General features: G+C 48.8%; 1 protein-coding gene across 1 annotated transcript in view; it reads left to right on the top strand.

Moving 5' to 3' along the window:
* Positions 1 to 27610, top strand: part of RFTN1 (raftlin, lipid raft linker 1) — a 196258-nt gene extending 168648 nt beyond the window's left edge. Inside the window, exons 8-10 of the mRNA XM_080807866.1 lie at positions 17460 to 17563; positions 19936 to 20017; positions 26248 to 27610. Coding sequence (XP_080663992.1) covers positions 17460 to 17563; positions 19936 to 20017; positions 26248 to 26643 — 582 coding nt within the window. The 3' untranslated portion in view covers positions 26644 to 27610. The remainder of the gene's footprint in view (positions 1 to 17459; positions 17564 to 19935; positions 20018 to 26247) is intronic.
* The last annotated feature ends 215 nt before the right edge of the window (positions 27611 to 27825 follow it).

Genomic DNA, 27825 nt, shown 5'->3' with positions numbered 1-27825 from the left:
TGGAGGGAAGGTAGACACTTGGGGGAGAGGTCCCAAGATCAGAGAATAAGGGTGGCAGCCATGGTATTGGCCAGGATGCTTTCCGTGTCAACAGCAGAACATCCAACTAGAAATGGCTTAAACAGTAGGGATTTTTCTTCTCATCTCATGGAGCAGGAAGTCTGGAGGAACGTGAGGTGGTTGCAGAGTCAGCTTTTTCGATGGCTTAAGGACATCACACAGGACCCAGGTGCTGTCACCTTTCTGCATCCTGGTCCTCAGCTTGCCTAGCAGGTCTCTCTTTGGTATGCTAGGCCCAAGGTGGCTGCAGCAGCTCCAAGCATCTCATATGAAGAACAGGGCATTTCCTGCTATGTGCCTTCTTTTTTTATTATCAAGTAGAACTATTCCCAGAAACTCTCAAGCAGAGTTTTCTTGAATCCCTTGGCTGGGGCTTGGGTCACAGATCCACAGCCTTGTCAAGGAAATGGTACACTTCCTGTACAAAATTTAGTTCTGCAAGTTAAGTTAGACATTTTAAAACATTTATTCCACAAGTAAATATTGAGTTCCTACTGTGTGTCAGCCACTGTGAAAAAATGATAAATGGAGGGAATTGGGGCAGGAAGGATTGATGTCTTTCACTAGAGAGTAGGAATATAGTCATTAAAAATGAATTCTCACCCCGTGGCCTTTGCACGACCATAAAAAAAAAAATTTCTCTTCATTGTTATAAGTCCTGAGGGTAGTGAAAGGCACTAAGTCACCAGGACCCTTGTGGAGCTGGTGAGAGGAGATCATGGGGCAGGGTGATTTCAGAGCTTTGCTGCAGAGGAAAGGATGGTGGAAGTAGGCAGCACATTTCCAGAATTTTGTAACAAATGCACTTAAAAAACAACAACGACAGTATGCTTTAAAACCTTCATTGTGTGCTACAGAACAACAAGAAGGAAGCGGGCTTCAATGTGATTATGATAGGCTTGCTCTCTAGATTTCCCTGGGAGTTTGACAGGGTGGAAGCTAATTCTGCAAGAGCGTTGAACACATGCACACAAAATTACTGTCTTACTGTTTCTTTGGGTCAGAATCCAGGTGGGCTCAGCTGCTTCCTCTGTGGAGGGTCTTACAAGGCTGAAACTGGTTGTTGGCAGGTCTGTGTTCCTTACAGTGGGCTGTGGGGCAAGAATCTACTCCTAAGCTCATTCAGGTTGTTGGCCAAATGCGGTTCCTTGTGGTTATAGGACTAAGGTCTTTGATTCCTTGCTGGCTGCCAGCCAGGGGCTGGTCTTTGCTCCTAGGGACTGCTGCATTTCTTCTCGTGCTTTCCCTGTGGCCCCCTGTAAGAAATTTTTAGGTGAATAGACAGTCTGCAAACTGCAGATGAGGAAGGTGAGATGGTTCTCCAAGAAGAACTTAGTGTATTAGAGGGTTGGAAGGCGTTCTTGTAGTTAAGTGGACCCTCATTGCCACTTCTTGGAATTTGTCCTTTTTGAAATTCACTAAGAAGTTTAATAAAACGAAATAAAAAGGAAGGGCTTAGGGATGGAGTGTGACTAGTTGAGAGGATATACTCAGCAAAGATGTGCTTTCATTGGAGGGAGGGCTTTGTTCCTGAGGCCTGTGATGCCATCTTGTGGATTGGCCTCTTTGGCAGCTTTTTCAATGGCTTGTGTAGAGATGGCCTGTGGATAAAGACCCAAAGCTGGGAAGCCATAGAGGATCTAAAGGACATGGATGCTCTTGGGCTCTACAAAGACCTTCCCGTTGGGCATGGGAGGAAGAGGATGAAGGGTGCGTTTGAGAGTGGAGAAAGGGGAGGATTCTGGACAACCCGTCCATGCCAGTCATGTCAACAGGATGGCTTTTTCTGAATCTCTGTTTCTACACGTTGAGTTTCTAATTTAGATTACAGTTGGTGTTTGTGGAAAGTGCCCCACTACTTTAAAAAAAAGCGGGGGGGGGGGGAGAAGAGAAAAACAAAAAAACAAAAAAACAAGAAACCTTGAAAATTACTTACCTAATCCAGCTTCTGGCTTGGGTAGGTTTCCCTGACTTCTTAATTCCCTTCTAATATCATTATCTCTTAATTTATCAATGTTGGATCAAGGCCAGCCCAATAAAAAGTAATGGGGGTACATTTAAGTATCAAAAAAAATTAGTTGCATTTACGTTAAAAAAAAAATCAATAGTATAGAGGGGAGAATACCTGATTCGACAGCAATTCTAATGAAAAGGAATTCAATATAGGCCAACACTATACTTACTACTCCCCTCCAAATGCTCCAGATGCCTTGGGCTATGACAAAGTGAGATTTACGAGATCATACCCTGTGTCACTTTGTCCCCTCATTGTGTTCTCTGCTTTCCTCTGCTGAATCCCTTTTCCATCTCAAGTCTTCACCTTAGGGATCCTCATCCGCCCTGGACCAGCTCTTTGTAGAATCATCTTTGATACCATTAGCGGGATTTGCTCTCCCTTTCTTTTGACACTTAACACATTCCACCTTACTCTAGAGTTATTTAATTTTTAAAATGGCTGTGCAAACTCCATGACAAGCCATTCAGCTAACCATTATGATAGTCGTGCTCCCCGCTCCCAAATTAATTTCTCTTGTGTCGCAAGTTTTCTGCAAACATTGGTTGAATAAACAAAGAACAGCATCAGGTTACTACTACTTACAAAAGAAAACTGGTCACATTTATGAAAATGCCCATAGGAGGTTACTTATCCTTCTGTTCTTCAGTCTGGTACTGGCTGACTTAGACTCTGATGTCCCACCACAAGCACCATATTTGACGAGAAATGCTGAGAGACTATGGGGGCACGGAGGAGAGAGATGGGGATGGAGGGTACGCTTGGAAATGGTTGAAAACAGTTGGGCATATTCATCTTGAAAGAGGAAAAAACAGGCAGTCAGGTAGTTGACTCCCCAAGTTTGAAAGGCTGACCTCTCATAAAGGAGGGAGACTCTGTTTTCCTTGGTGGTAGGGAAATAACCAGGTCCCTTTGGAAAGCCCCTGTGGAACCGTTTGGTGGTGGAGGTGGCTGGGGCCTATTGTTGTCAACAAGCAAGGATCAGCATGATTCAGATGTTCATTCAGTAAGTGGGCCTCCTCCTTTTGGCAGAAAGCACCAGAGCAGTGGTTCCAAATCTTATTGATCCTCACAATCACCTGGGGACTTTAAAATACACATTCCCAGGCACCACCCCTGGAGACTCAGTGTCAGTAGGTCTGGAGGTGGAAATGAGGAGATCCACATGGGAAACAGTCCACTAGCCCAAGAGCCACAGGACAGGAGGATCACGCTGTATTAATTTGAGAGAGAGAAGGCAGAGTGAGCAGGAGAGAACATGAATGGGGGGAGGGGCAGAGGCAGAGGGAAAAGCAGGCTCCCTGCTGAGCAGGGACTCCCAATGGGGCTCAATCCCAGAACCCTGAGATCATGTTTTTGCACCACACACAGTGCTCCTTAATGCAATACGTGCCCTCCTTAATTCCCACCACCTGGCTCCCCCAATGAAGGCAGACTCTTAACCAACTGAGCCACCCAGGAACCCATGGCCCATTGCTTTTAAGGTAGTGGCCTCTCTGGAGCAGAATTCTTAACGTCCTCTTCAGCTGAGGTAGAAGGGGCTGTCTCTTTGCTTACATCACTTGGAAAACTGATTGAGAAAGCTCAAGAGATAGTCTAATGAGGCCAAGAGGTCTGTTCTTTCTACAAAAGAGATGCATGGACAGTTCCTCTAATGTCAATAATCAATAGTTGACATGTGACCCAGCAATTCCACTCCTAGTCAAATATCCGAGAGAAATGAAAATATATGTCCAACAAAAACCTATTCATGAGTCTTCCTAGCCCTGTTATTCATAATATCCAGAAGGTGGAGACAATCCGTATCTCCAGCAAGTGCTGAATAAATAAGCAAAATGCGATATACCCGTACAGTGGAATGTTGCTTGACAATAAAAAGGAACAAAGTACTAAAACGTGCTACAGCCTGGAGGAACCTTGGAAACATTACGCTAAAGTGAGAAAAGCTAGACACGAAAGGCCACATGATGTATGATTCTATCTATGTGAACTGTCCAGATTAGGCGAATCTATAGAAACACAAAGTAGATTGGTGGCTGCCGTGAGGTGGGGAGAAGGAAAGGGACTGCTAACGGGTACAATAAATTCTGGGGAGTGATGAAAATGTTCCAAATTTAGACTGTGGTGATGGTTGCACCATTCTGTGAATATATTAAAAACTGTTGAATTAAAGACTAAGTAGGTGAATATTTAGATATTTCAATTATATCTCAATGAAGATGTTTTTTAAAAGTGGTACTTATAATTGAAGGCAGTTTAGAAAATGCAAATAAGGAAAAGAAAGCAAAGACCCTACTCTCATCATCACTGAGAAAGGAGCCACGTAACAATGTAACATCTTGGTGTATTTTCTTCTAGTATACATTCTGTCTATATTTGCATATTTGGGATCATATTGTTCATACTATTTCTACTTCATCGATATAAATGGCTGTAAAGTATTTCTGGGTATGAACAATCATATTTTAATTTACTTCATTAGTTTTCTGTCGGTGGATTTTAGGGGGTTTCCATTTTCTTGTGCTTGTAAACCATGAATTTTTTTTAAGAGAGGGAGAGAGAGAAGAGCAGAGGGAGAAGGAGAAAGAGAGAATCCTAAGCAGGCTCCACGTCCAGCACGGTGCCTGTTGTGGAACTCGATCTCACAACCCTGAAATCATGACCTGAGCCAAAATCGAGAGTCAGGCATTCAACCGACTGAGCCACCCGGGTCCCCCAACCGTGAATATTCTTTAGCTTTTATCATTATACTTCATATTACTTTTTGATTTAAAGGTCTATACTTCTTTAAGCTAGCCAATTTTTATTTTTATCCCACTAAAACAAATGTTACTTTTTATTTTACCTCGAAAGTTCTTGCTAGTGTTCAGAGGACATTGGGCAAGAAGGTAAAGGTCAAGGCTCATCACAGAAGTACTGCCCCTCTTCAGACTTGTTAGGGCCAGGAGATTATGTGGAGCCACCTTCCCCTATGGGGACAAAATAACTTTGAAAGAAGCAGATAGACTTGTCTCTGTTAAATCGTAGTTGGCTGTTTTGTTTTCTAGTCTGTATCAGTTTTTGCTGTGTAGCAAACCATTCCAATCTTCATAGCTCCAAACAGCTATTTACTTAGCTCAGAATTCTTTTGAGTCTACTTAGGACCCAAAAGGTGCTCCACTCATGGAGCACCATGCCTCAGCTGATATCTGGGTGGCCCAGAGTGGTCTCGCTCTCGTGGTCAGTGGTTGGCTGGCTATTGGCTGGGGCAACGGGGTCTTGCATCTCTTAACACCCAGAAGGTTAGCCGGGCTTCTTCACATGATTCCAGTTACAGCGTTCCCAAGAGCCCCGGTGTGCTAGCTTATATCATGCCTTGGTTTGCCTCACATTTGTTAATATAACATTGTCCAAAGAAAGTCACAAACCCAATTTCAGGTTCAAGAGCTGGGGAAATAAATGCTGTCTCCTGGTCGACAGTCAGCAACACGGTGCGTGGCACAGGTGTAGGGAATGGAAGCATTGGTGTGTGGCCAGTTAATAATTTACCAGGTAATTTTTGCTAAAACATCCAGTGGCCTTAATGGTTGGTGACCAGCATGTGACACTGTGCATTTAATTTTCATACAAGGATCTACTTCCAGCTTCCACATACAGAACACCCAGGAGAATGGTATCAAACCCTTCTGGCAGATTAACTGACATTTTTTAATAGTAAACTCATGTCTCATCAATGTTGAATCTGATTTACAGCAATTTTTGTAAGACTTGGAGAATATAGGACAGCAACAGCAGAACCCATCCCAAAAATGCAGTGGCAGGTGCATTCATTCATGGACTCAGCAACTCTTCATTGAGCACTCACTTGAGCCAGACGCTTCCCCAGGTGCTTGGGATTCCTCAGCGATGGGATAAATAAAATCCTTGTCTTTGTGGAGATTGAGTTCCTGTGAAGGAAAGGGCAATCAATAGGGAAACAAATCTGTGCCAAGTAATGATTAATAAGATCCTGAGAGGGCAGGAGACTGTGGGTGAGAGGGGGATTTTTTTTTAGAGGACACCAAGTAGAGTTGGCCAGTCTCTCTGAGATCATTTTCATTTTTTCGGCTTTGCCTGGCTCTTCGTCATCTCGTCCTCTGGTGAGTCATTGTGAAGATGCTGATGGGAACCCAAGAGGGCTGTTACAGGCTTTGGTGGATTTACCTCTAGGTTGTAGAGGAGCAGGGAGCCCGAGAGAATGGAAGGACTCATGGGCTTGGGCTACTGAACAGTCAGGGATCTGACGTGTCCTGAAGGCTGGATGTTTTTCTTGGATGCTCTATTAGAAGTCCCCTTACCAGGAGCAGCGTCCTCAGAGGACATGCTGCAGGATTCATGCAACATAATTTAGCCTGAGGGAGAAGGGAGCACAGAGAGACAGCTGGGCTGGAATCGTGGTAACCATAGCAACAAGACGCTGACAATTGGGTCACCAGGAAGAGAAAATTGACTGAAGAGAGTATTGACCGAATGCCAAAGTGGGACTGTGGCACCTTGAATTCACCAGGTGGAGAAAGTCAGGGAGAGAAAATCTGTTGTGTTGAGCTCTGCACAGCATCAAGGTCTTACCCACTTTCTTTTCAGAGTGAACCCAAGGCCGATGTAGCCCAACACACCAAGACACCCAGCTTTCTCTAGCTCTGTTTGTTGCTAGTTTGCACAGCGACAGTGGAATAATCCTTTCCTTCCCTTTCCTCTTCTGCTAAGATTTTGAACCAACCTTTGTTCAGAGCCATCTTTTAGCCCTTTAGCCCCATCTTTTAACCCCCCAGGGTTAGCATTTTATGATTATTGGTAAGGTGTCAGGACTCTACTGTAGAGGAAGGTGGTAATTCTGATATAGTCTTAAAAGTTGTAGAGTTTTTGCGGGGCCTGGGTGGCTCAGTCAGTTAAGTGTCTGACTCTTGATTTCACGTCAGGTCGTGATCTCAGGGTCTTGAGATCATGCCTCGTGTAGGGCTCTGTGCTGGGGGTGGAGCCTGCTTAAGATTCTCTCTCCCTCTGCCCCGCCCCCTCAAAAAAATAAAATAAAATAATTTTTTTAAAAGTTCTAGGGTTTGCGGGGGCACCTGGGTGGCTCAGTCAGTTGAGCATCTGCCTTCAGCTCAGGTCGTGATCCCAGGGTCCTGAATCAAGGTCCCTGTTCAGCGGGGAGTCTGCTTGTCCCTCTGACCCTCCCTGCCACTTCGTGCTCTCTCTCATTCTCTCTGAAATAAATAAAATCTTTAAAAAAAAAAAGGTCTAGGGTTTTTGCAGACAAACTTTCCAGTCCCCAAAACTCCTAAGTAAATACTTATAATTATATCCTGTTATTATATCCGGGAAAGCTCTTTTTAACTCCTCTCTTTTCCAGGTAGTTGATAAGGTGAAAAAAATAAAAAAGGTTAGAAAAGGATCCTCCATCCACCTCAGATTGTCTAAAGAGGGAGTAATAAAGTGGCAAATCCTATTTACTCCCAGAAAGCCTAATTTCCTCGCTCATCAACGCAAGTGGGAGGGACTTGGCAAGTCCCTAGATAGAGAAAACGTTTCTTGTTTAATTGTTATCAAACAAAGCTGCTTCCAAGTCTGCTGGAGAGGACATGCTCGCCCCTGATGCATTCAGTATGTGTGTGAAATGTCAACTTCTGGAGGACGTAAGCCCCGTGCTGTGACAGTATGAGGTCCCGCTGAGCAGCCAACAGGACGTAGCAGCTCTGAGCTGCTTAACTGTTTGCACTCGGAACTGTGGCTGTGGCTGTCCCCACTAATGGCCAAGGTTTGCCCAGGCGTCATACCCCCTTAACCTCAAAATGTGCAGCCTCATCACCTCCAGCATAATCCCCAAGCCCTATAGTGTAAAATGCCTCCTGGGGTCTTGCTCCGCCGGGGCAGGGGCATGTCAGCAGACAGCTCCGATAGCGTGTATGGCCCGCCATCGCCTGCCACCCACCACCCCTTTCCGCCGTCCGAGGATGGGACTTCAGAGAAACCCACGAGTACCAGGACCAGATCACCCTGCTCTTCCTCGAATCCAGGAGAGTGTTATCTTGCCTGTGCAGGTGGGGTTTTCCTGCCAGCTTGGCGTGCATGGTTCTTTAGGAGAAGCCAGAGCGGCGTCTCGAGCAGGGCTGCTCTTCCCCAGTGGGGGTTTTTAATCTCTCCCTCCCAGGATACCTGGTGGGGGGAGGGGTGCCGTGCTGGGCCTCGTGGTGGGTTATCAGCAATTAGGCTTCAGGGCTCTGGGTGTAAAGCGAGGGCACAGAGTGGCTGGCAGGGAGGAAGTGCAGGCTGGGTGTGCTAGCCTCGAGTGTGGTGAAAAATACAAAACTCTGAATTCCATTCAGTCGCAGCTCTTAAGTTTGGTTTCTCTCAAGTTAGACCAGGTGACTCTCGTGACAGTCTTCCTTTGAGACATTTGCCTGGGCATCTGGCTCTTCCTAGAGTAATAAGAACAGGGCAGTTAGCTTCTCCTGTGGAATAAAACAGCTAACGCTTAGCAAATTAAAATAACAACCCTTTATTATTTCTGGTGAGTCCACAGGTCAGCCAGGTGACTGCTGATCTGGCCTAGGCTTGACTCATCCCACCTGGGCCCACACATAGGCCTCAGCGGCCGCTCAGGCCCAAAATGGCGTCTCTCAGACGTCTGCCATCCTCCGCCAGGCCAGCCTGGACTTGTCCTCAGAGCATCAGCAGCAAGGCTCCGCGAGAGCAAGTGGAAGCAGCAAGGGCCCTCGAGGCACAGGTTCAGAACTCCCATAAGGTCACATCTACCTACCATATTCTGTGGGTCAGAGAAAATCACAAGGCCAGATTGGACTCAAGGGGTGGAGAAATGGACTCTCCCTCGTTATGCGGAGTTATGTTGTAAAGAGGCCTGGATACAGGGAGGCAATAACTGAGGCCATGTGTGCAAACAACGCATCTCAAACAATAATAACAACGATCATTATTATTTTGTTGGGCTCTCAAAGTGCTCCAGAGCCGGTTACCTTTCTTGCATGGTGGAGAAAATCGGGCAGAGACGTGAATTAAGCAGCAGGGCTGGATAAAGAGTCTTGGGCTGCAAGACTCGCTACACGGCCTGCATTTCATCTGCCCCCTTTTCTACATCTGAGAACTAAGCTTTTTTTTTTTTTTTACATATTCTCTTTGAACGTTATGAAAGCCAAAGTTGTCTAAAATGAGACCGACTGCTTTCTTAGACTCTATTATGTTGGCCTAATTACATATCAGGAAAATGTTTTTCTGGGGCATTGTGTGTAAAACAAAGAGGAAAACAACATCTCCAGCCGGCCCCAGAGTCCTTGCCCCTCCCTCTGGCTGGCAGGGGCTGCATCCCGCGGAGGCCCCGGGGAGGAGGGAAGATGAGGGCCTGGGAGGCAGGGCTGCTGCAGCCCCAGCTGGCCTCAGAGAGATTTGCCCAGAGAAAGCAAAGGGGCAAGTCGTTCGTTCCTCTGTCCTTCCCTCCAGCACATGGTGGCTTCCATCTGGTGGCGAAACCGTGTTAGTCTCCTCAGAGCCCCCAGATCAGGATCTGCTGCAGGAGAAGAGACTTCCTAAAATGTCCTGGCCATTGTCTCCCAAGACCTCGCTGTCAGCTGCAGAAATAGTCCCTCTGGCTTTGGGTTTCTGCCCTCTTGTGACATTTGATGGTGTGAATCTTTCTCCTTAAACCTGTTTCCCACCCTGGCTACCCAAGGGCTGATTTCCGTCCTTCCAGTCTGTGTTTTCTTTATTCTTCCCTCACCTCCTTGCCAGGACCTCCCTGAGCCTCCTCAGCCAAACTCGAGGCTCCTTGAGTTTGCGGCTACCGAGTGTTGGCTCTCCCCTCCAACTCTTTATTTTCATCCTACCTGTCCCTGTCTTTACCTGTGTATTAGGTTCCTACTGCTGCTGTGGGCTTCAAACAACAGGGATTTATTCTCTTACCATTTTGGAGGTCAGGAATCCAAAATGGGTTTTAAGGGATTGAAATCAAGGTGGTGGCAGAGCTGCATTTTTTCTGGAGACTGTGGGAGGGAATCTGTTCTTGACTTTTCAACTTGAAGAGACTGTCCTGCTTGGGGCCAGTCACTCCGACCTCTGCTTCCATCCTCATACCTCCTTCCCTGACTGACTGACCCCTCTCCCCGACCCCCCACCACCTGCTTCTCTCTTCAGAGGACCCTTTTTTTTTTTTTTTTTTTTTTTTTTTTAAAGATTTTATTTATTTATTTTGACAGAGAGAGATCACAGTAGACAGAGAGGCAGGCAGAGAGAGAGAGAGGGAAGCAGGCTCCCTGCTGAGCAGAGAGCCCGATGTGGGACTCGATCCCAGGACCCCGAGATCATGACCTGAGCCGAAGGCAGCGGCTTAACCCACTGAGCCACCCAGGCGCCCCCAGAGGACCCTTTTGATGACATTGAGCCCAGGGTCCAGGGATTGAGACATAGACATATTTGTGGGAGTGGGTGAACATATTCTTTCTACCGTAGGTCCCATCTCATCTAGCTGCCTCCTGGACACTGTTCCTTGAACTCAGCATGTCTAAAATGGAATTCATTCCCTCATTGTCCTCCTCGTCCTGGTCGCCTTTGTTCAACACGTGATCAGCCAGTACCCAGGCTCACAATCATCATGTGCATAAAACATAATTTAATTTAGCAAGCCTAATATTGATGGACACTTGGGTAATCTTTAGTGTTTTGCTATTGCAATCAGTTCTCCAGTGAATAACTTTGTACATTTGTCATTATGTATATATATATAGATATACAGATCAATTCCCAGAAGTGAGATTGTTGTGTCAAAGGGTAAATGTATCTGCAATTTTGAGAGATTCTGTCAGATTGTTCTCTATGAGGTTGAATCAATTTGCCTTCCTGCCAGCAGTGTCTGAGAATGTTCACTTCCCCACAGCCTTGTCAACAACGTAGTTGTCAGACTTCTGGGTTTTTCCCAATATGATAGGTAGAAATTCGTATCTCAGTAGTTTTAGTTTGCATTTCTCTTACTACGGGATGTGGTGTTTTTCTTTTTATGTGCTTAATGGCCGTCTGAATTTCCTTTTTTGTGATTCTCTTCCTGTTTGTGTCCATTTTAAAACTTGGATTATTGGATTTTTTTAAATCAAATTTTAGGAGCTCTTCCCTTTTCCTCTGTAATATGAGCTACAGATGTCTTCCCATCTTGTCTTTTGTCTTTTGACTTTACACAGCTTGTCTTTTGTCTTGCAGAAGACACCAAATTTATTATTTTTTATGTCACCAAATTTATTATTTTTACTTTATGGCTTCCAGACTCTAAGTTAGTTAGAAAGGGCTTCCAGTTGGCTCATTAAAATTAAAATAATAAAGCTGTGTTCAGTGTGGGGAGTTGGACACAGGCATCTATTTCTTCTGAAAAATCCCAGTGAAATGATGCAAAAGGAATGATATAGGTAGGAGGTAGGCATGGAGATAGATAGATGCCACAGTCAATTCTCATTGTTCATGGATTCTATATTTCCAAATCCTACTTGCTTAAATTTATTTGTAATCGCCAAATCTGTCCTCTTGTTGTTTTCACCATCACTTGCAGGCATATGCAGAGTGGCAAAAAATTTGAGTTGCCGACATTCATGTTCCCGGTTAAGGAGATGCTCTGCCTTTCTGTTTTAGCTTTCGTACTATAAACAAGTGTCCTGTTTGCAGTCTACTTAGTGCCACACTTTTCACATTTTTGTGCCTTTCATTGTTGATTTTGCTATTTAAAGTGGCTCCAAGTCTCATGCTGAAGTGCTGTCTGGTATTTCTAGGCATTAAGAAGGCTGCAGTGTGCCTTACAGAGCAAAGACATGTGTTAGGTAAGTTTTATTCAGGCTTGAGTTCTAGCGCTGTTGGCTGTGTGTTCAAAAGTTAGTGAATCAACAAAATATATTTTGAAAGGTGTCTTTAAACAAAAACACACATAAAACAAGGTTCTGTATTGATCAGGTGATGAAGATGCTGTCATCAGAAGCTCAAAGAAACCTAACCTTGTATTTCCCCTACAGCATTGGTTCCAAGTGTTCAGTAATTCTTGTGGCAACATTATAGAACATAATTCCCATGAATAATGAAAACTGACTGTAGGTAGATAGATAGGCAGGCAGGCAGATAGATAGACAGGTAAGGTATCCACAAGAACAAAAAGATTAGAAGAGAAAGTAGAAAAGAGGAATGATTTCAACACAGTTTTAGAAAAGGAAAGTAAACAGTGGATGCTAATTGGCTTAGTAAAGTACAGGAAGCTGTCACCTAACAGACAAGGAGCCATGTGAGAAAATGAGAAAAGCTCTGGTGTTCAAAGCAGAAATGGCCACAGGACGGTGGGAAGTGAACTGCAAAGCTGACAACCGGGGCATTGGTTTAAAGTCCTTATGTATTGTGGGAAGGGTACTAGCTCCCGTCTCTGCAGCTTTTGGGTCTTAAAAATAAGGCTGCAGAAAATTTAAAAAGGTAACAAAAAGGCTGAAAGAGAAAGGAAATCTTTCAGAAGGAAAATAAAGAGGGTAAGAAAATGGGGAGGGGTAATAACATGGAAATATCAGCCCTCCGTTTTGACTTCTAGAAGATCCAGAAAGAGAGAAAATGGAGAAAAGGAAAACTCTCGAGGGGAAATGAAAGAACACTTTTCAGAACTGAAGGACAAGAACCCTCAGGTGGTGAGGTCATCAAGTGTATGACCCACACCAAGGCACATTGTGAGATTCTGACACCTCATGGGAAAAAATATCCTAAAAGCTTACAAAGCGCATGAGGTTGTAAAGTATTAGCAATCAAAACAGGTATCTCCGTAGCAGTGCGGATCTCTAGAAGCCGGTAGAGAAGTACTTGAAAATCTCAAAGGAAAAGTAGGTTTCAGCCCAGACTTCGGTACCCAAACTGTTAGTTAAGGGTGAGAACAACGACACTTCTATGAACGCGCAGATCCAAGTGACTTACAGGGCATTTGTTTTCCTGGGGAGCCATGGGAGGACGCACTATAGCAATATGTAGAGGAAACCAAGAAAGAGAAAACACCAGCCTTAGATAGCAGTGGGAGAAGAACCCAGCCATGGAAAGCGGCCAGACCAGGATTGGAGAAAGAGTGCAGAGAGCTCCAGAAGTGATGTCTCCAGTGGAGGAGGAAAAAAAAAAAAAAAAAAACCAACAAACAGAACTAATGTATTTAGGCACATGGGATATTTATCGGTGGGCATAGAATAGAGGTGTTGGAGAATATGGAATAAATTTGTGATGGGTTCACATACAACCAGACATGTGAAGAAGAAAAAAAATTGAGGACATGATTAACTCCAGGAAAAAGAAAGTATCGTGTGAAAAAGAAGGCAGATCCCAGTGCATTACTTGACCCAACATTGAGCAACATCTGCAAAGTTGTAATAACACCAACACTAACTTTTGATTTGATTAGAATTACTATGACCATTTGGGGGCACTAATAAAGAGGAAGTAAGAAATGTGTATGGGAATGTGAAGGCTTTCTCTTCCATGGTAGGAAATCAAAGGATATTTAAAATTGGTAAGTAAAGAAACAGCAGCATACGCATACCCAGCCAGTAAGTGTGGAGCATTAGTGTTTTGGCAGCAGGTTTTCAAAAGACATAACACATGTTTTTGCACTTTTGTACCTTCACGTGCCCTCTCCATGAAAGGCGAGGGTCCAACCGAGTGGCAGTCAGGAACAGGGGCAGACATTCTCCAGTCACCGTTTCTCAGGCATGGAGACCATCCCAGTGCTGGTCCCGCACACTTTTCCGATATGGGAAATCGAATTCCTCTCTTCCTTTACACAGTTGTGTAGAAGGAGCCAGGTCTTTTCTCTGAAACTGCTGTTCTGCCAGATGGTTTCCACAGATTGAAACAGGAGAAAAGAGAAGAGCAAACCGACATTCGGGATACAGACTCTCTCACTGGACCAGTGTGCTACCTCCTAATTACTTCCCTGAATGGAGGATCTTTAAAAATGATCAAAAGACAAAGGCATTTCTTAAGAAACTCTACATGCTGTTGTCATGAGTTTCGGAGGGTAAGGGAAGGTCGTGTTGGGTGTCTGTTTCCTTAGTTGATTTGCAACCACTGGAGAAATTATGGGGAACAAAGGGAAAAAAGAGCCATAAATACAAATGAATTCCTTTTACGTGAGTTGAAAAACCACAGGACATGCTCCATTTTTTTTTAGCACTCCAGGTGTGATCGGAGATTACGGATCCACACAGGAGAGTGGAGAGTTAATTAAAATTTGTGCTCCTACTTCCAGAAAGAAATGTCTTTCCGTTTGATAAGCAGGCTGTCTTTGGAGTGCTGTTTGTGCTTTTCTGTCCTCACTGGAGTGTCACAGAAAAGCAGATCAAAGGGAGCCTCCATTCAGTTAGGTTTTCTACCACCTTTCTGAGCTAATGGACTTGAAAGCCTCTTCCCCTGACTGCTTGGGGCTCATGTCATATGCTAGAAACGTCGTCTGCGTACGGTATTGATAATACGCGAAGGGGCTTTGATAGATGCTTACGGAAAACCACATTTACCACTAATTAAATCAGGACCACCCCAAACCGTCAGGGCGGGGGAGTCTGGCGGAGGGTTGCCGCCTCACCCCTTACCATTTGTATTTACTTTTCCCCTTTCCATGTGACGGCCAGATTACTACCACTACTCTCGAAAGCAGGGTTCTGTTTTTGTTGTGCTTTCTCTTGTCCTCTGAGTCTTTGTACTTCTGCACCCTCTGGCTGACATCCCCTACCCTGAGGGGAAAAACTGTTTGGGAGAAAGCCTGCTGTCTTTCTCTTTAAGATAGTGACAAAACGAAATAAACATGGAGCAAAATAGAGGCAGCCCGGGCTCACCCCATGCGAGCGGGCAGGTCAGGCTGCAGCGGGGGGCTGGCCATTGTCTCGCTGCTCTGGGTGCCCACGGAGAAAATCCAGCCGGGCCCGCAGCCACTAATAAAAGGACTTCATTCTGCCACTCAGGGCTTTGTGAGGCGCCAAAGCTTGTCCTAGTTGCCATGGCTACTGTCTGATTGTGGCGGGTTTGTCACAGTGCTTGATAAAGTGGGAAGGTTATTCTTGATAGGCCCAAGTAATCATAACCTCGCAAAGCTTGAGAGTGTGGCTTTAACACTTTTTTCCTCCCTTCTTGAAATCGGGAATGCAGGAATGGGGGTTGGGTTGTCGGGGAGAAAGCAGCCCCAGCAGGTGGTGAGGGCCAGGCCCAGCATGAAGGATACTGCCAGCTGGTGTGGATGGGAGTTCCTCTTGTGGCCAGGGGGCTGGACAGAAAGGGGTGTCACTTGGGTCATCTGCCATCCCTGGGCCTGAGTGGGGGCTTCAGAGAAGGGGTCAGAATGGGGGGCCTCCTGACCCTTCCATCAAGTGATTATTCTTGTACCCCTCTCTCCTTTCCTCTTTTCCCTTTCTGCTCCTGCCTCTTTTATTAAGGGGCCTCCCTTTCTTCCCCCTCCTTAGCCTGCCCGTCCTCCCCCTTTCCTCTCCCTTTCCTCACCCCAATTCCTTTACAGAACTGGGCCTTTCAGAGCCCTCTACTTTCCCTTCTCAAGTGGAGAAGGATGGGGAAGGTTAGCTCTGAGGTAACAACTGATTGGATATGGCCACAGAATTAGACTCTTCTGTCATCAGAAGAGACCGAATTAAGGGGCACTTGGGGGGCGCAGTCGGTTGAATGTCCATCCAACTCTTGGTTTCAGCTCAGGTTGTGATCTCAGGATCATAAGGTGAAGCCCCGCGTCTGGCTCTGAGCTCCACACGGAGTCTGCTTAAGACTCTCTCTCTCTCCCTCTGTCCCGCCCCCCCCAAATAAATAAATAAATACATCTTTAAAAAGAGAGACCCAATTGATTACCTAGGCAATGCTTCTGTAACTTGTGCATCAGAACTACTGACAAGGTTCTTTCAAACAGAAAGAACCCCCAGGTTTCAGATCTGGTAGGTCTTGACAGGGTCCCAAGACTCTGCATTTCTAACAAGGTCCCAGGTGATGCCATTGTTGTTGCTTGGGGAACCACATTTTGAGAACCACTGTCGGAGGCCAAAGCTTATCTTTTTACAGCTGAGGAAACAGTCTCCCAAAGGATCAAGTACTTGCCAGGAGTTCAGGCAACTTGGTAGCCACGCTGGGATGGGTGCCCAGCGATAGGGGTTCCAAAAGCCATTTGAAGAGGGAAGGTTCATCTCTCTTCCAGCCCCTTAGCCCAGAGCAACCAGATGAGCTGGTTCTGTTCCCAAAAAGCCTCCAGCAACACAGCTGGTCACCACCTGTGGTCCCGCTGTGAGCAGTGCCACTCCCAAGTGAAGCCCACCTTCCTCGGTGCTCTGGGCCCAGTGGGATCTTCTGTTGTACATGCTGGGGTTCTCCCCCTAGAATGCCCCTTCCCCAGCTCCACCTGTCAAATATCTGCCCAGCCCTTAGGCCCCAGGAAGCCTGTCTTGATCACATCTGGCATCCTTCCTCTTCTGACCTTCGAAGCCTCGTCGCCCTGCCCGTGGGCCATCTTGTATTCCCATCACTTGCCTGTCTGTGCTGTTGCCCCCTCCAGCTGCAAACACTAGCAACAGGACTGTGCCTTCCTTCATCTTTGTCCCCACCACTCTGAAATGCTCACTGACCAGCCATGGTTGGAAGGAATCGGAACCTGCCTGAGATTTTCTGTAGTTCTGAAGCCAGCCTCATAGAGACGGGGAACCCACTGTAGACAGTGGGCAGGGTGGGGGCCACACCTCCAGCATCTGTGAGGAGCCCAGAGGAAGAAGTGAGGCCCACTGCAGTGAGAGAGCAGGACGTGGAACCAGGGGCAGTGGCCTCACAGCTCGGTGCTCTCCCGCAGGGGCAGGACTGAGTTTCTCAATTGAAAGGCAAGTCAGAGCCCCCAGCACACAGGTGTGATCTGAAATAAAACACAGGCAGCGCTCATCAGCCTGTTCGTGTCAGGCTATGTAACACAAGTGAAGCTCGTGTGTGTGTGTGCATGCATGCACTCGTCTGTGTTGCTGCCATGGCTGGATGTGAACGACTTGATCATGAATGAAACGTGATCTAACTCCCCAGCACGCACTCTGGAATCCTTGGGTGTGTTGTCATCTGCCCTGAATATGGCTCTGAGGCCAGGTGACTGTGCTTCTGCAGACACTCACCGGAGGCTGGCTGTCCACGCAAGAATAGAACCAAATTAACACATTAATCCTCTGGCTCTAGTTCCCACCAGCTGCACACCCAAGTGGGGTCCGTGGGGCAGGACCTCCGGGCTGCCGGGTGCCCCGCCCCTTTCCTGTCCCATCGCCTCCGCTGGCTGATGGAACATCCCCCTCAGTCGCTCAGGTGCTGACTTGGGGCAGCCGCAGCCCTCACGGTGGCCTTTCTCCCCCAGGGTGTCGAGGTGCAGACCGACTATGTGCCCCTGCTGAACTCCCTGGCGGCCTATGGCTGGCAGCTCACCTGTGTGCTACCAACTCCCGTGGTCAAGACTACCAGGTAACAACAGGCCTCCACATCATCATCCTTATCGCTCAGCATCTGCTCGGGGCTGTGCCCTTGACGCATGCAACTTTTTTAGTCCTGTGACAACCTCTGAGGCTGGTGTGGTTACCACACTCTCCAGCTAGGAAGTGACAGAGCTAGGATTTCAGATCCTTAACCCCCAACCCACAGGGCACTCCCCTGCCCCTCTTCCCACATGGGGAGTCTTGGCCAGTGAATTGTGACTGCCAAGCATGTCAAAGGTGAGCCTCCTGGGTTGTGGGGGCCCAGGACTCTCAGGTATAAAAGAAATCGAGCCCCTACTGTGTGCCCTGTGCTGGCTTGGTAGGTACCTTGCATGTAAAATTTCATTTAGTACTAAAAAAAAAAAAAAAAAAGTCCTACAAGGTGAAGCCTTTTCACTAAACCCATTTTGCAGCTGAGGAAGTTATGGCCAGGGAGGTTGAAGGACTCACCCAAGATCATGGCCCTGGTCAGTAGTCCCACGAAGAGCATGTAAAGACCTGCAGTCTTGGCCCTGGCTTGTGGCACCCCTTACGGTTTCACATTTAGGGGCATTTGTCCACTTTAGCTCGGCCCACCCTCCCTTGACCTCGTGGACATGTCCCTGAAAGGCCTTTCATCTGTATTTGGGGTTTATCTGAATGAATTCTCCTAACTATCCCGTGGGGTTATAAGCATAGATATCATTCCCATTTTATAGATGAGAAAACTGAGGCTCAGAAAAGCTCTGTCACATACCTGAAGCCACGTACCCAATAAGTTGCAGAACTGGGACTAGAACCTCAGTCTCCAGACTGAGTCTCCTGTCTCTTATGCCAGGCAGGGTGATGGCCAGCATGAGGCAAGGCTGGTGATCTGGGGTGACAATAGGGCTGTGCAGCCACAGAGCCCAGACTCAGGGTGGAGAATGATGGGGACAATCCGTGCCTTCTTTCCTGAGTCCCTCTAGGAGGCCGTCTGGGCTCTCAGCGTGTCTCCTTCCTGACACTGGGCCACAGTGTGTCTGCACACTACCAGGTACCTCTTTGCAGCCGCCTTTTGGCCCCAGGCCATTGGGAGCTTCCGTGGTGCCTCACAACTAAGACTTCTGTGGGTATGGAGTGATGGAAAGAACCAGGGTGGGAAAAAACCCTAGATTTGGGACATGCAGACTTGAACCCAGGTCCAGACCCTTCCATTTGTTAACTGTCCATCCTGGCCAAGTCCTGTAGCTTCTCTGAATTAGTTTTCTTGTCTGTAAGATGGAAGAAAGCTTGCTCCACCACCCACTCCAAAGGACAGGAGTCACGATGAGAACTGGATTTGAATGAGAAGCTCCCGCTGGTTTTGAGCTCTCTAAACCCAGAGGGTACAGACAGGTGTCTCTGTCTCCCTCTCAGATCTCCTACCTGCTCAGTAATTCCCCCTAATCCTCCACTTTCCTGTGCTGCACACGCCTCCTCGTGGTGGAGTGGAGACCTCAGGGAACCGGGAAGGTTTGAGCTCGAATCCTCACTGTGAGATCTCAAGCCCACTCCTTAAATGAGCTTTCGTCTCCTGTCTTTACAGACAGGCTGTGGTCCCACTCTTTGGAGTGGGCTTACTCCAAGTGGGCTTACTCACTCCTCGGGGGTGAGGCTTAAATGAGCCATGATGTGTGAAATCACGCAGCCCAGCCCCAGCACAAAATATGTTCCTTTTCTGCCCCCTTTCCTTCTGACATTCCATGCAGTGGCGCTTGTCTGAGCAGAGAAGACAGTGATCTCCCTCACAAATATTTCTGCCATCTTTAAAGGCCGCTCTGCGGGGGCCCAGAGGAAAGTGCACTCACTGTGCCAGAAAAATGAGCAGCGCTCCTCAGCACCCCTCCCCTGTGCCTGCAGGAGCCAGGCTGCCTTGGGGCCCAGTGAGGCTGAATCAGGCCCATGGCCGTGCCCCTATGCTCAGCCAGCCTTCCGTAGAGGCAGCTGGGAGGCTCACCACCTATCCCGGGCCAAGCTGACCTCTCCTTGGCTCCTTCCCAAAGACAGAGTTGGAAGAAGCTTCTATCTCTTGAGATTCACGGAAGAAGCCAGTTTATCATCATTTGGCCAAGATGCCAGCTGTTACCTCACATCGAGGGAAGGGGAGCCCCTAGTTATGAAGCTGACTTGGCAGAGATGCCCACAGAGCTTTTGTTGAGTCCTTCGCAGAGCCCCCTGGAAGCAAGGGCAGGGTGGATGGCCTGGGCTGGGACGAGTGCTTCTTGACTGCTGACCTCTTCCTGTTTGGTGGCAGTTCTCCATTCTGTCGGCGCTCGGGCTCAGCAACCTTAGGGGTAGACACATGGGTGAGGTTTGGGGCTGGCCTGGGGGTAATGGCTCATTCTCACCTCTGTGTTCTAGGGAGGGGAATGTATCCACCAAGCAGATTGTCTTTCTTCAGAGACCGTGTCTACCTCAGAAAATCAAGAAGAAGGAATCAAAGGTAAGTGACCTTGATGGCCTTTTTCAGTTTCCCTTGGCAGGGCTTCCTCCGCAGCTGGATTTTCTGTAACAGTTGAGTGGGCAGCTGGCTCCAACTTCCAAGGGCTCTCAGAGGAACGTCTGAGCCCCTTGGCAAACAGGAGCACACCTGAGGCTGCTGAAAAGAGACAGATGGGGGCACTGGGCAGGGGGTGTCTTGTCTGTCAGGTCAGAGAGCAGAGTAGAACCGTTCTGTTGGACACGCATGTAGACCAGATACTCCCACTAAACTAAAAATAGGGGCCTGAAGTCAGCTGCCTCCGGCCGGGGTGTAATGGCTTGAGTTTGTGCCCAGCTTCTCTGTATCTTAATCCCATGATGAGCTCTGGCTACAGCCTGTTGGATCCCTCAGGACATCAGAAGCATGGTTGATCTTGGCAGAGAGAGACCCTGCCAGAGCTCCTTGGCGTGCCCCAACCCCAAGGCCTCTCAGTGACAGTGGCTGGTGTGGACACAGTCCACGGCAGAGTCCTCAGGCCCCGCTGTCTTGGGGGCTGCTGGGGGCCTTCATCCCCTCCCTGGACAGCACATGACCAGGCCTGGAAAACGCAGTTGTGCTAAGAGACTGTAGCCATTCTGAGATATTTCCCCCATGTTCCCAGAAATCAAATCCAAGCCCTTCCTTGTGTCAGATGATTTTGATGCTTCTCACCCCACACTTCGCAGCTGGTGGGTGATTGGCCATTTGCTCGGGAAGAGATGAGAGAGTCAGGGGGACTTGCGAGAGCCCAAGTTAGGTGTCACCTGAAGCCTGCCTGAGCCACCTTTGTTGGCCAGTGCAGTGCTCTCTGGCAGAGCCTGACAGACCTGCTCTGCTCCTCAGGCTTGGCACCCTCCTGTGCTCCCCTCTTAGTTCCTCATGTTCTCTGGACATGGAGCCGGGACAGGGGCGACAAGCAAGCGAACAGATTGCAGCAGCCCCTCGCCAGCCGGCAAACCCACGGGGTTGGTGGGGGGGCTCCTGGGAGGAATGCCAAGGAGAAGGCGACCTGAAGCCAGATGGTGTAGAATGCAGAGGAAGGTCTCTCTCTCAGCTCCAAGACGCTAATGTGACAGGTGACAGCAGCAGAGGGCCAGAAGGCAACCGCTGAAGTCACCATTAACCACCAGGAGCAGTCAGCCGTCGGCTGAAAGATGGATCTTTCCCGGACCACCGTTAGCTGCCGCTCGGCCCCAGGCTCCTGGGGACCGCGTGCATTCACGGTGACATTCAACAACAGCACAAGCCAGGCTGCCATCAGACGCCAAAACACGCCAACTCAGCCTTTAAGAGAAGGAGGCGGTACTGCCTTTTCCCGCCAGCCCTTCCCGGTTGGGATGTGGGCGGTTCCCAAAGGAGAGCCATGGGGTTTAATTTCGGTATGAAGTCTGTGTGGCTCACGGAGGGAGACAAGCAGGAGATTTTAGAGGGAGCATTTTTAAAGCTGCAGTGAGGAGGTGGACCAGCTTCCCTCGGGGAAAAGCGAGAGGATGGAGTCATCTATTTTCTGATCAGTAGACTCTTCCAACCCCAATCAGCTGTGCTAAAGTGGGTGGCTTCTTTCTCTCTTGAAGTACTTCCTTACCTCCTGCTCATTCATGGGATTGGCTCCTGTGGAGCACAGGTTTTTTGTGTGACCTGGAGAGGTCGCCTCACTCACTGGTGGAGTCCAGGGGTGGGGTGCGGCGGGGAGACTTCACAGCCAGATGGCTTGTCTCCCTCTCACGGTCCCAGCCAGTGGCTCTGCCGCTGACTCAGGTTGGCATCCTGCTCCCGCGAGCTGTGGGTACCCCAGTGACCATGGCAATAACTCCATCAAGTCCTCACCATGCCTGGGTCCCCCAAGCACTGACGCTCTTGACTGCCCTCTGCCTCTTGAAGCCCCTTTTTGTTTTGGCTCTGGCCCTGCACTGTCCTGGTCTTCTAGCAGATGGTTCAGACCCAGCCCCATTTCTCTCTCTCTCTCTCTCTCTCTGGTCTCTTTCTTAGAAAATCTCATTCATCCCCCAGGATGAGAAATCTGACCCTCTTAGGTGATGACTCCTACACCTGCATTTTCAGTACTTGTTTCTGCCCTATGACCCAGCACCACGGACCCCATTACTACTCAGCATCTCAGAGCGACTTGTGACCTGGCCAGCCCCACCCCAACCTGGAACAAGGGCACCGCCTCCATCCAGAGACACCCACCGACCCAGGGCTCATCCTTGACTCCCCATCACTGCCATGGTCACTCTATCCTCAAGACATGTCTGTTTTAGATCCTAGGAACTTGAATCCCTCTGCTTCTCCCCACCATTCTGGGCCTCAACAACTCTAATCCTCTGGTAACAGGTCTCCCCTTCAAATATGTCCTCTACTAGGAGCCAAGGGAATCTTACAGAAGCACACGGAATCATGTCCCCCCACGGCTTTAAATGTTCCTAAGCATTGTGTAATTCTTAAGATAAAGATGGGAATCTGCATGAGATCCACAGGGCCATGTGTGGTCTGGCTCTTCTGCCACTGTCCCCATCTTCTGCATTCCAGCTACTGTGGCCTACAGGCTCTTCTGTGTCCCTTCTTGCCACAGGGCCTTTGCTCTGTCTGTTCCCGCTGCCTCAGACTCTCTCCTCCTTTGTATGTATAAATAATGAAATGTGTGGGCCCAGGACATTCATATTGTGTCTGGATTGAAATCTAAGGAAAGGGACCACAAGGCTGGCACACCGAGGACACAGCATTTTGAGGCCTCTTTTAATCAGCAAAGTGGAGAAAATTCTCCCATCAAGACTTTTCAGCATTTGAAAGGAGCTTCTTTGTGAGTGGGGCTTTCAAAGCAAGTAATTAAACTCCATCCGAGGTAATAGATGATTTCTCCCACACCCAAGTCTTCCTTCCAGCTACACTCCTTGAAGTGGGGGCAGGTAACAGACAGTTTTTAAAATGTGGGAATTAAATCCATTAGCCCTTGCTGACATGGAACTCTGGACCCACACTGCTGTCAAGTGAAAGATTTTTTTCTTTTGCACACTTCTTTCTGACATAGACGACTAGTGGAAATCTTTCTGAGTGTGGACGCCAGCGACGCAGCCAAGTGCCTCAGACCCACTGACTGGGGAAGGCCCTGGTGTGGGAGTGGGCTGCCTCATTTGTTCAGAGGCTCTCCCTGGTACTGCTCCAGATGTGGCGTCCCTCCTCCTGGCTGGGCTGCCAGCCTTTAGGAGTGTGGATGTTCCAGACCTCCCCCAAAATCTGTCACCGTCCCGGGGGTGGCTGTGTCCCTGCTTCTCCTCGGCTTGCTTTCTGAGATGGTGCCTTGTTGAGCCTTGGGATCTGGAACAATCGTGTTGTTTGTTAAAACCCCTGACTGTCCTCTGCTCAAAGGAGCAGAAGGGAGTGGTGAAGGGGGTAGGTGTGAAGATGGGAGGGAGACAAGGAAGTCCTTCCGTGAGCGGCAGAGCTGGGGCTGCAGGAAGACAGGGGGTGTCTTTGTCTTAGCTCAGCGCTTCTCAGACTGGGGCCCGTGGACTAGCAAGATGGGCCTTACCTGGGAGTTTGTTAAAGATGCGAAGTCTCCCTCCCCTTCCCAGGTTGCACTGAGTCCGAAACTGTGGGATGGGGTGAGTGTTCTGTTTCAGGAGTCCTCTGGATGGTTGTGATGCCCATTCAGGTCTGCGGGCTGGTGTCTCAGTTATCTAATGAAGGGTCCTTTCTTGGCTCACCTGTACACTGCCATTCAAATTTTATCATTATTTTCTTTTTAAAAATAGGCCTGTCAGGGAGGCTTTGGTGTAGATCTTTTTTTAAATAAGCCAAATCAAAGTATCTTTAATGGCAGTTAAATCTGTATTTCCATTAGCTGACTATTTGGCCTAATGAGCCAAGCACCTGACCCAGCAGATGCCACTTGCATCAGACAGTCTGAAAGGGGAGGCACTCGTGTGCGGGGCTGAGCCCTTTCAAAGGGGCGTGCCCTCTCCCTCTGTTTCCTCTCCTCCTTGCCCCTAGGGTGAGAGCCTAAAGCCTTTCTTCCACCAAGAATGAGGTTGTAGGGAATCAGAGACACCTGCGTCTGAGTTCCAGCATGCTGTTTTCTATCTGTGTGACTTTGGGCAAGTTACTCAACCTCCCTGAACCTCTACGCACTCATCTATCCAATCGTACTAACCATGGCTACTGAGAGTACTTCTTTGGAGATTCAGGGCCATGGGAGACCTTGCCACAGTGTGAGAGACATGGTTGGCACCTTGGTATGTGCTCACTCCTTCGCAGGCGGGTACCTGCTGGCAGTCTGCCTTTATACTTTGGAACGTTTCGCTTTTCAGATGTCCCTGGGTTTGGGCTCCTGCTGCTTCTCTGCTTCAGGAGAATGCCTCCACAAGAGACTAGAGAAGAAGGGAGAGTTGAGTCAGGGCCTGCTCAGAACTCAGCTGCAGCACCCATGACAGCTGTGGTGGGATGGGGACCCCCCAGGCAGCAGGGGGACTGAGTGATGGCACCGTGGCCCATCTGAGGTCACAGAAGACTGTAGTCCGAGAAGGCATTTGGTTTGACAGATTACCCTTTGGTGACCAAGAAGGACAGAATACATTGGCTGGGATCGTGCCCACCAGCTCAGTGCTCACAGCCCCAAATCCTCTGTGTTGTAGTCCCTGGAGAAAGTGGCTGGTGTGTTCTCCTGGTGGCTTATACCAAATCAACAAACTGTGATCTTCTATAGGAAACTAGGTATGGCTGGGCTTCCAGAGGACACACGGAAGTTCTGCTTCATTAGCAAGAGCAGACCCTGAGAGAAGAGCTGAGTTTGCATTACAAAATAAGAGTCCTCGGGGCACCTGGGTGGCTCAGTCCCTAAGTGTCTGCTTTCTGCTCGGGTCCTGGGATCAAGCCCCACATGGGCCTCTCTGCTTGGCAGGAAGCCTGTTTCATCCTCTCCCACTCTCCCTGCTTGTGTTCCCTATCTCGCTGTCTCTGTCTCTGTCAAACAAATAAATAAATAAAACCTTTAAAAAGAAAATAAGAGTCCAGGATAACATCTGGCAGAGGTAAAATCTTCAGTGGTTCTACACCACCCAAGGGCAGGGGGCGCTGTCTGTGTCCACCACCGCATGACCAGGCCCCAGAGGTGCAGCTCCGCCCTGGGGTCAGACACCTAGTTGAGAGATGAGGGATTTGAGACTTGGAGAGATTAATGACTTGCCCAAGGACCGACAGCTAACTTCCCTCTGGGATAGTCTGAGCTTCCTCCACCCAAGCCCTGAGCTCCAACAACAGGATCCCTGTGCTGGCAAGGTGAAGCCTCAGGTCCCTCAGCAGAGGCTGCCAGGCTGGCATCTCGAGGCCACACGCCATCCATGCAGGACGCTGACTTTGGACCTCAGCACCACTGCTGCCCCCAACAGCAATGTCTATGGTGCGTGGACATATGATCATGGGGCCTCTTCGAGCCCAGGCTCACCTCCTAGTTTCAAGGGGACCCGTTTTTGCCCAGCTCCATTACTGACTGTGCAACCTTATCCTCTCTGAGCCTCTCTTGACTTCCCTGTCAGTGGGGAAATGCTTAGTTGCAGGGAAGCTCCCCAGGGAGCAGCCTCTGAAAGATTTGGGTGGAAGAAAGTTTTAGGGAGAGTGCCCCCGGGAACACCTGTGGGGAAAGGAGGGCACAGGAGTGGACGGGGGAGAAGCTGGACTGTAAGACAGTCACAGCAGTGGCTGTATTAGCCAGCCCCCATGGGAACCCAGGAGCTGGGATGGCCTTTTCAGTTGGCCCCAGGTTCTGTGCCCTTCCAACTCTGGTGATCTGGTAAGAGAATGCAGGCCCGCTCTCGGTAACCCACAGCCCACTCAGAATGGAAGCACGTACCCAGAGCCCTGGCTTCTAGGATGGGCAGGCCCCAGGTCTCTTCTCCCATTCTGCTTCTCCAAGTGATAGGATGTCAGGATCTCCTTTCCCAGAGCCAACTGAAAGACATACCCCTCGTCCCCAGAGACTCCTGAACTGCACGTCTGAAACACAGCTCATGGAAGGCATCAGGCTGGCTCTTACAGCGGGTGTGATGTGTTTGGGCCATGATTCCAGTTTGGCACTGGTAATGCTCTGCTACAGAACACTGGGAATGGTGTGTCTTGCCCCAGGAAGCGACGTGGGTGGGAAGGCAAGCGGACAATCAGGTGAAGCTCTGGGTTCGCGGAGCCTGTGTTTATTTATCCCCATCCTCTCTGGTTTCTAGTTCCAGTGGCGGTTCTCCCGAGAAGACATGCACAGCAGGCAGATGAGGAAATCCAAAGGTAAACTGAGCGCCAGAGACAAGCGACAAGCAGAAGAAAACGAGAAGAACTTAGAAGACCAGTTTTCCAAAGCCGGAGACGTGGGAAACTATGTGCCAGGCCCGCATCAGGATGACGAGGCCTCTGAGGAGATCAAAGTCCCCATCCAGGAGGTCACAGAAGAAAAGCAGCATCCTGACCCGCTCTGCGTGGAGGGCGGGGCTGTGCAAAATGGTCCAGCTGGGCCCTGCAGGGCCCCCACGGGGGGCTGCACTGGGCACTCCCATTCTGGGGAGGGTGCCAGCGAGGGAGATGCTGGGGAAGTTGCCGCAGAGCCTTCCTCGGGGGATGACAACTGAGTCTAGAGCATTGGTGTTGAAAGCCTGATGAGCCGGCAGACCCGAGGCTCTGTGCCAGCATCCGGGTTGGGGGCCGGTTTGCCCCAGTGTCCCGTGTTACTCTTTGGCTTGGCTTGACCTCTTCTTGTGAGCTCACCCGGGCCCTCCGAGGGCTTGGGTCCCTGACTGTGTTGGTCTCCACACATCCGTTAGAAGTGTGTCGTAATGCCCCAGTGTTAGAATGCAAGAGGTCAAGTTATTTCTTCTCCGTTTCCCAGTCCCACAGGAGGGACTGGACCAGCCAGTGCCTGTGTCCACCCCCAGGGCCTCCAGGGAGCATTTGAGTCAAGTCCATCGTTGGCTACAAATCAAGGCTCTCTGTTGTTCATACCATCGCCCCCTTGCTGGGGCACCATCCATCCCCTGCTGTTCTCTGCAGCTGCTTGGTGATGTGACAATGCCTGGAGGCCATCAGGTGCCCTAGTATCTCCACCCCACAGACCCTGCTGCTTTGGTGAAGAAAATGACAGTGGGGAGGGGAGGTGCCGCACCTCCCAGCTTTTCTCGAAGTATTCCCATAGATACTGGTAATCTGGAAATGAAGAGGTAATTCTGTGTGTGCCCCTCCTCTTGCAGAATGTCCGAGAAAGTATTCTGTATTAGTATTAATGCCAAAAACTTTTTTAAGGGTTTTGTACTCAGCACATCATACGAACACATGTTCCTTCCATCATTTCAGGGCAACCTGGCCAGTTGGGAGCCCTTGTTATGTGCTATTTTAATCAGTGTATCATTGGCCAAGTTGTTTCCATGTATGCTATCACGTGTTTATATTGTTCAGAAAGTATTGTTCAGGCTTTAAGTAGATGCAACTGGCAAACCGTGGAGAGAGAATGCCGATTGTCTTGACCCGAACAACCGCCTGTCTCTTCTCTTTCTTGTTTAGTTACTTAAAGCAATAAATCATCTATGAGTTTAGTGCATTATAAGTACTGAGTATTGCGTCACAGTGAAAAGTCCTAGCCTGATGTCCAAAGGCTCGGTAAGTTGCTGACTACTGGCAGCATGATGATTTTGGAGAAGAAAATGAAGTTCTGTGGAAAATAGCAGAAGCAGTGAGGCACACTGTGCTTTCCTGTCATTTATAGAAAGAAGATGGAAAGTGGGATTCAGGTGTCACCTGCTAAGGCAGGGCACAGCCAC

This window comes from Martes martes, assembly GCF_963455335.1.
Source record: "Martes martes genome assembly, chromosome: 1".
Lineage (NCBI taxonomy): Eukaryota > Metazoa > Chordata > Mammalia > Carnivora > Mustelidae > Martes > Martes martes.
Note: the sequence above shows the minus strand (reverse complement) of the source record. Positions and strands in the feature narration are given on the sequence as shown.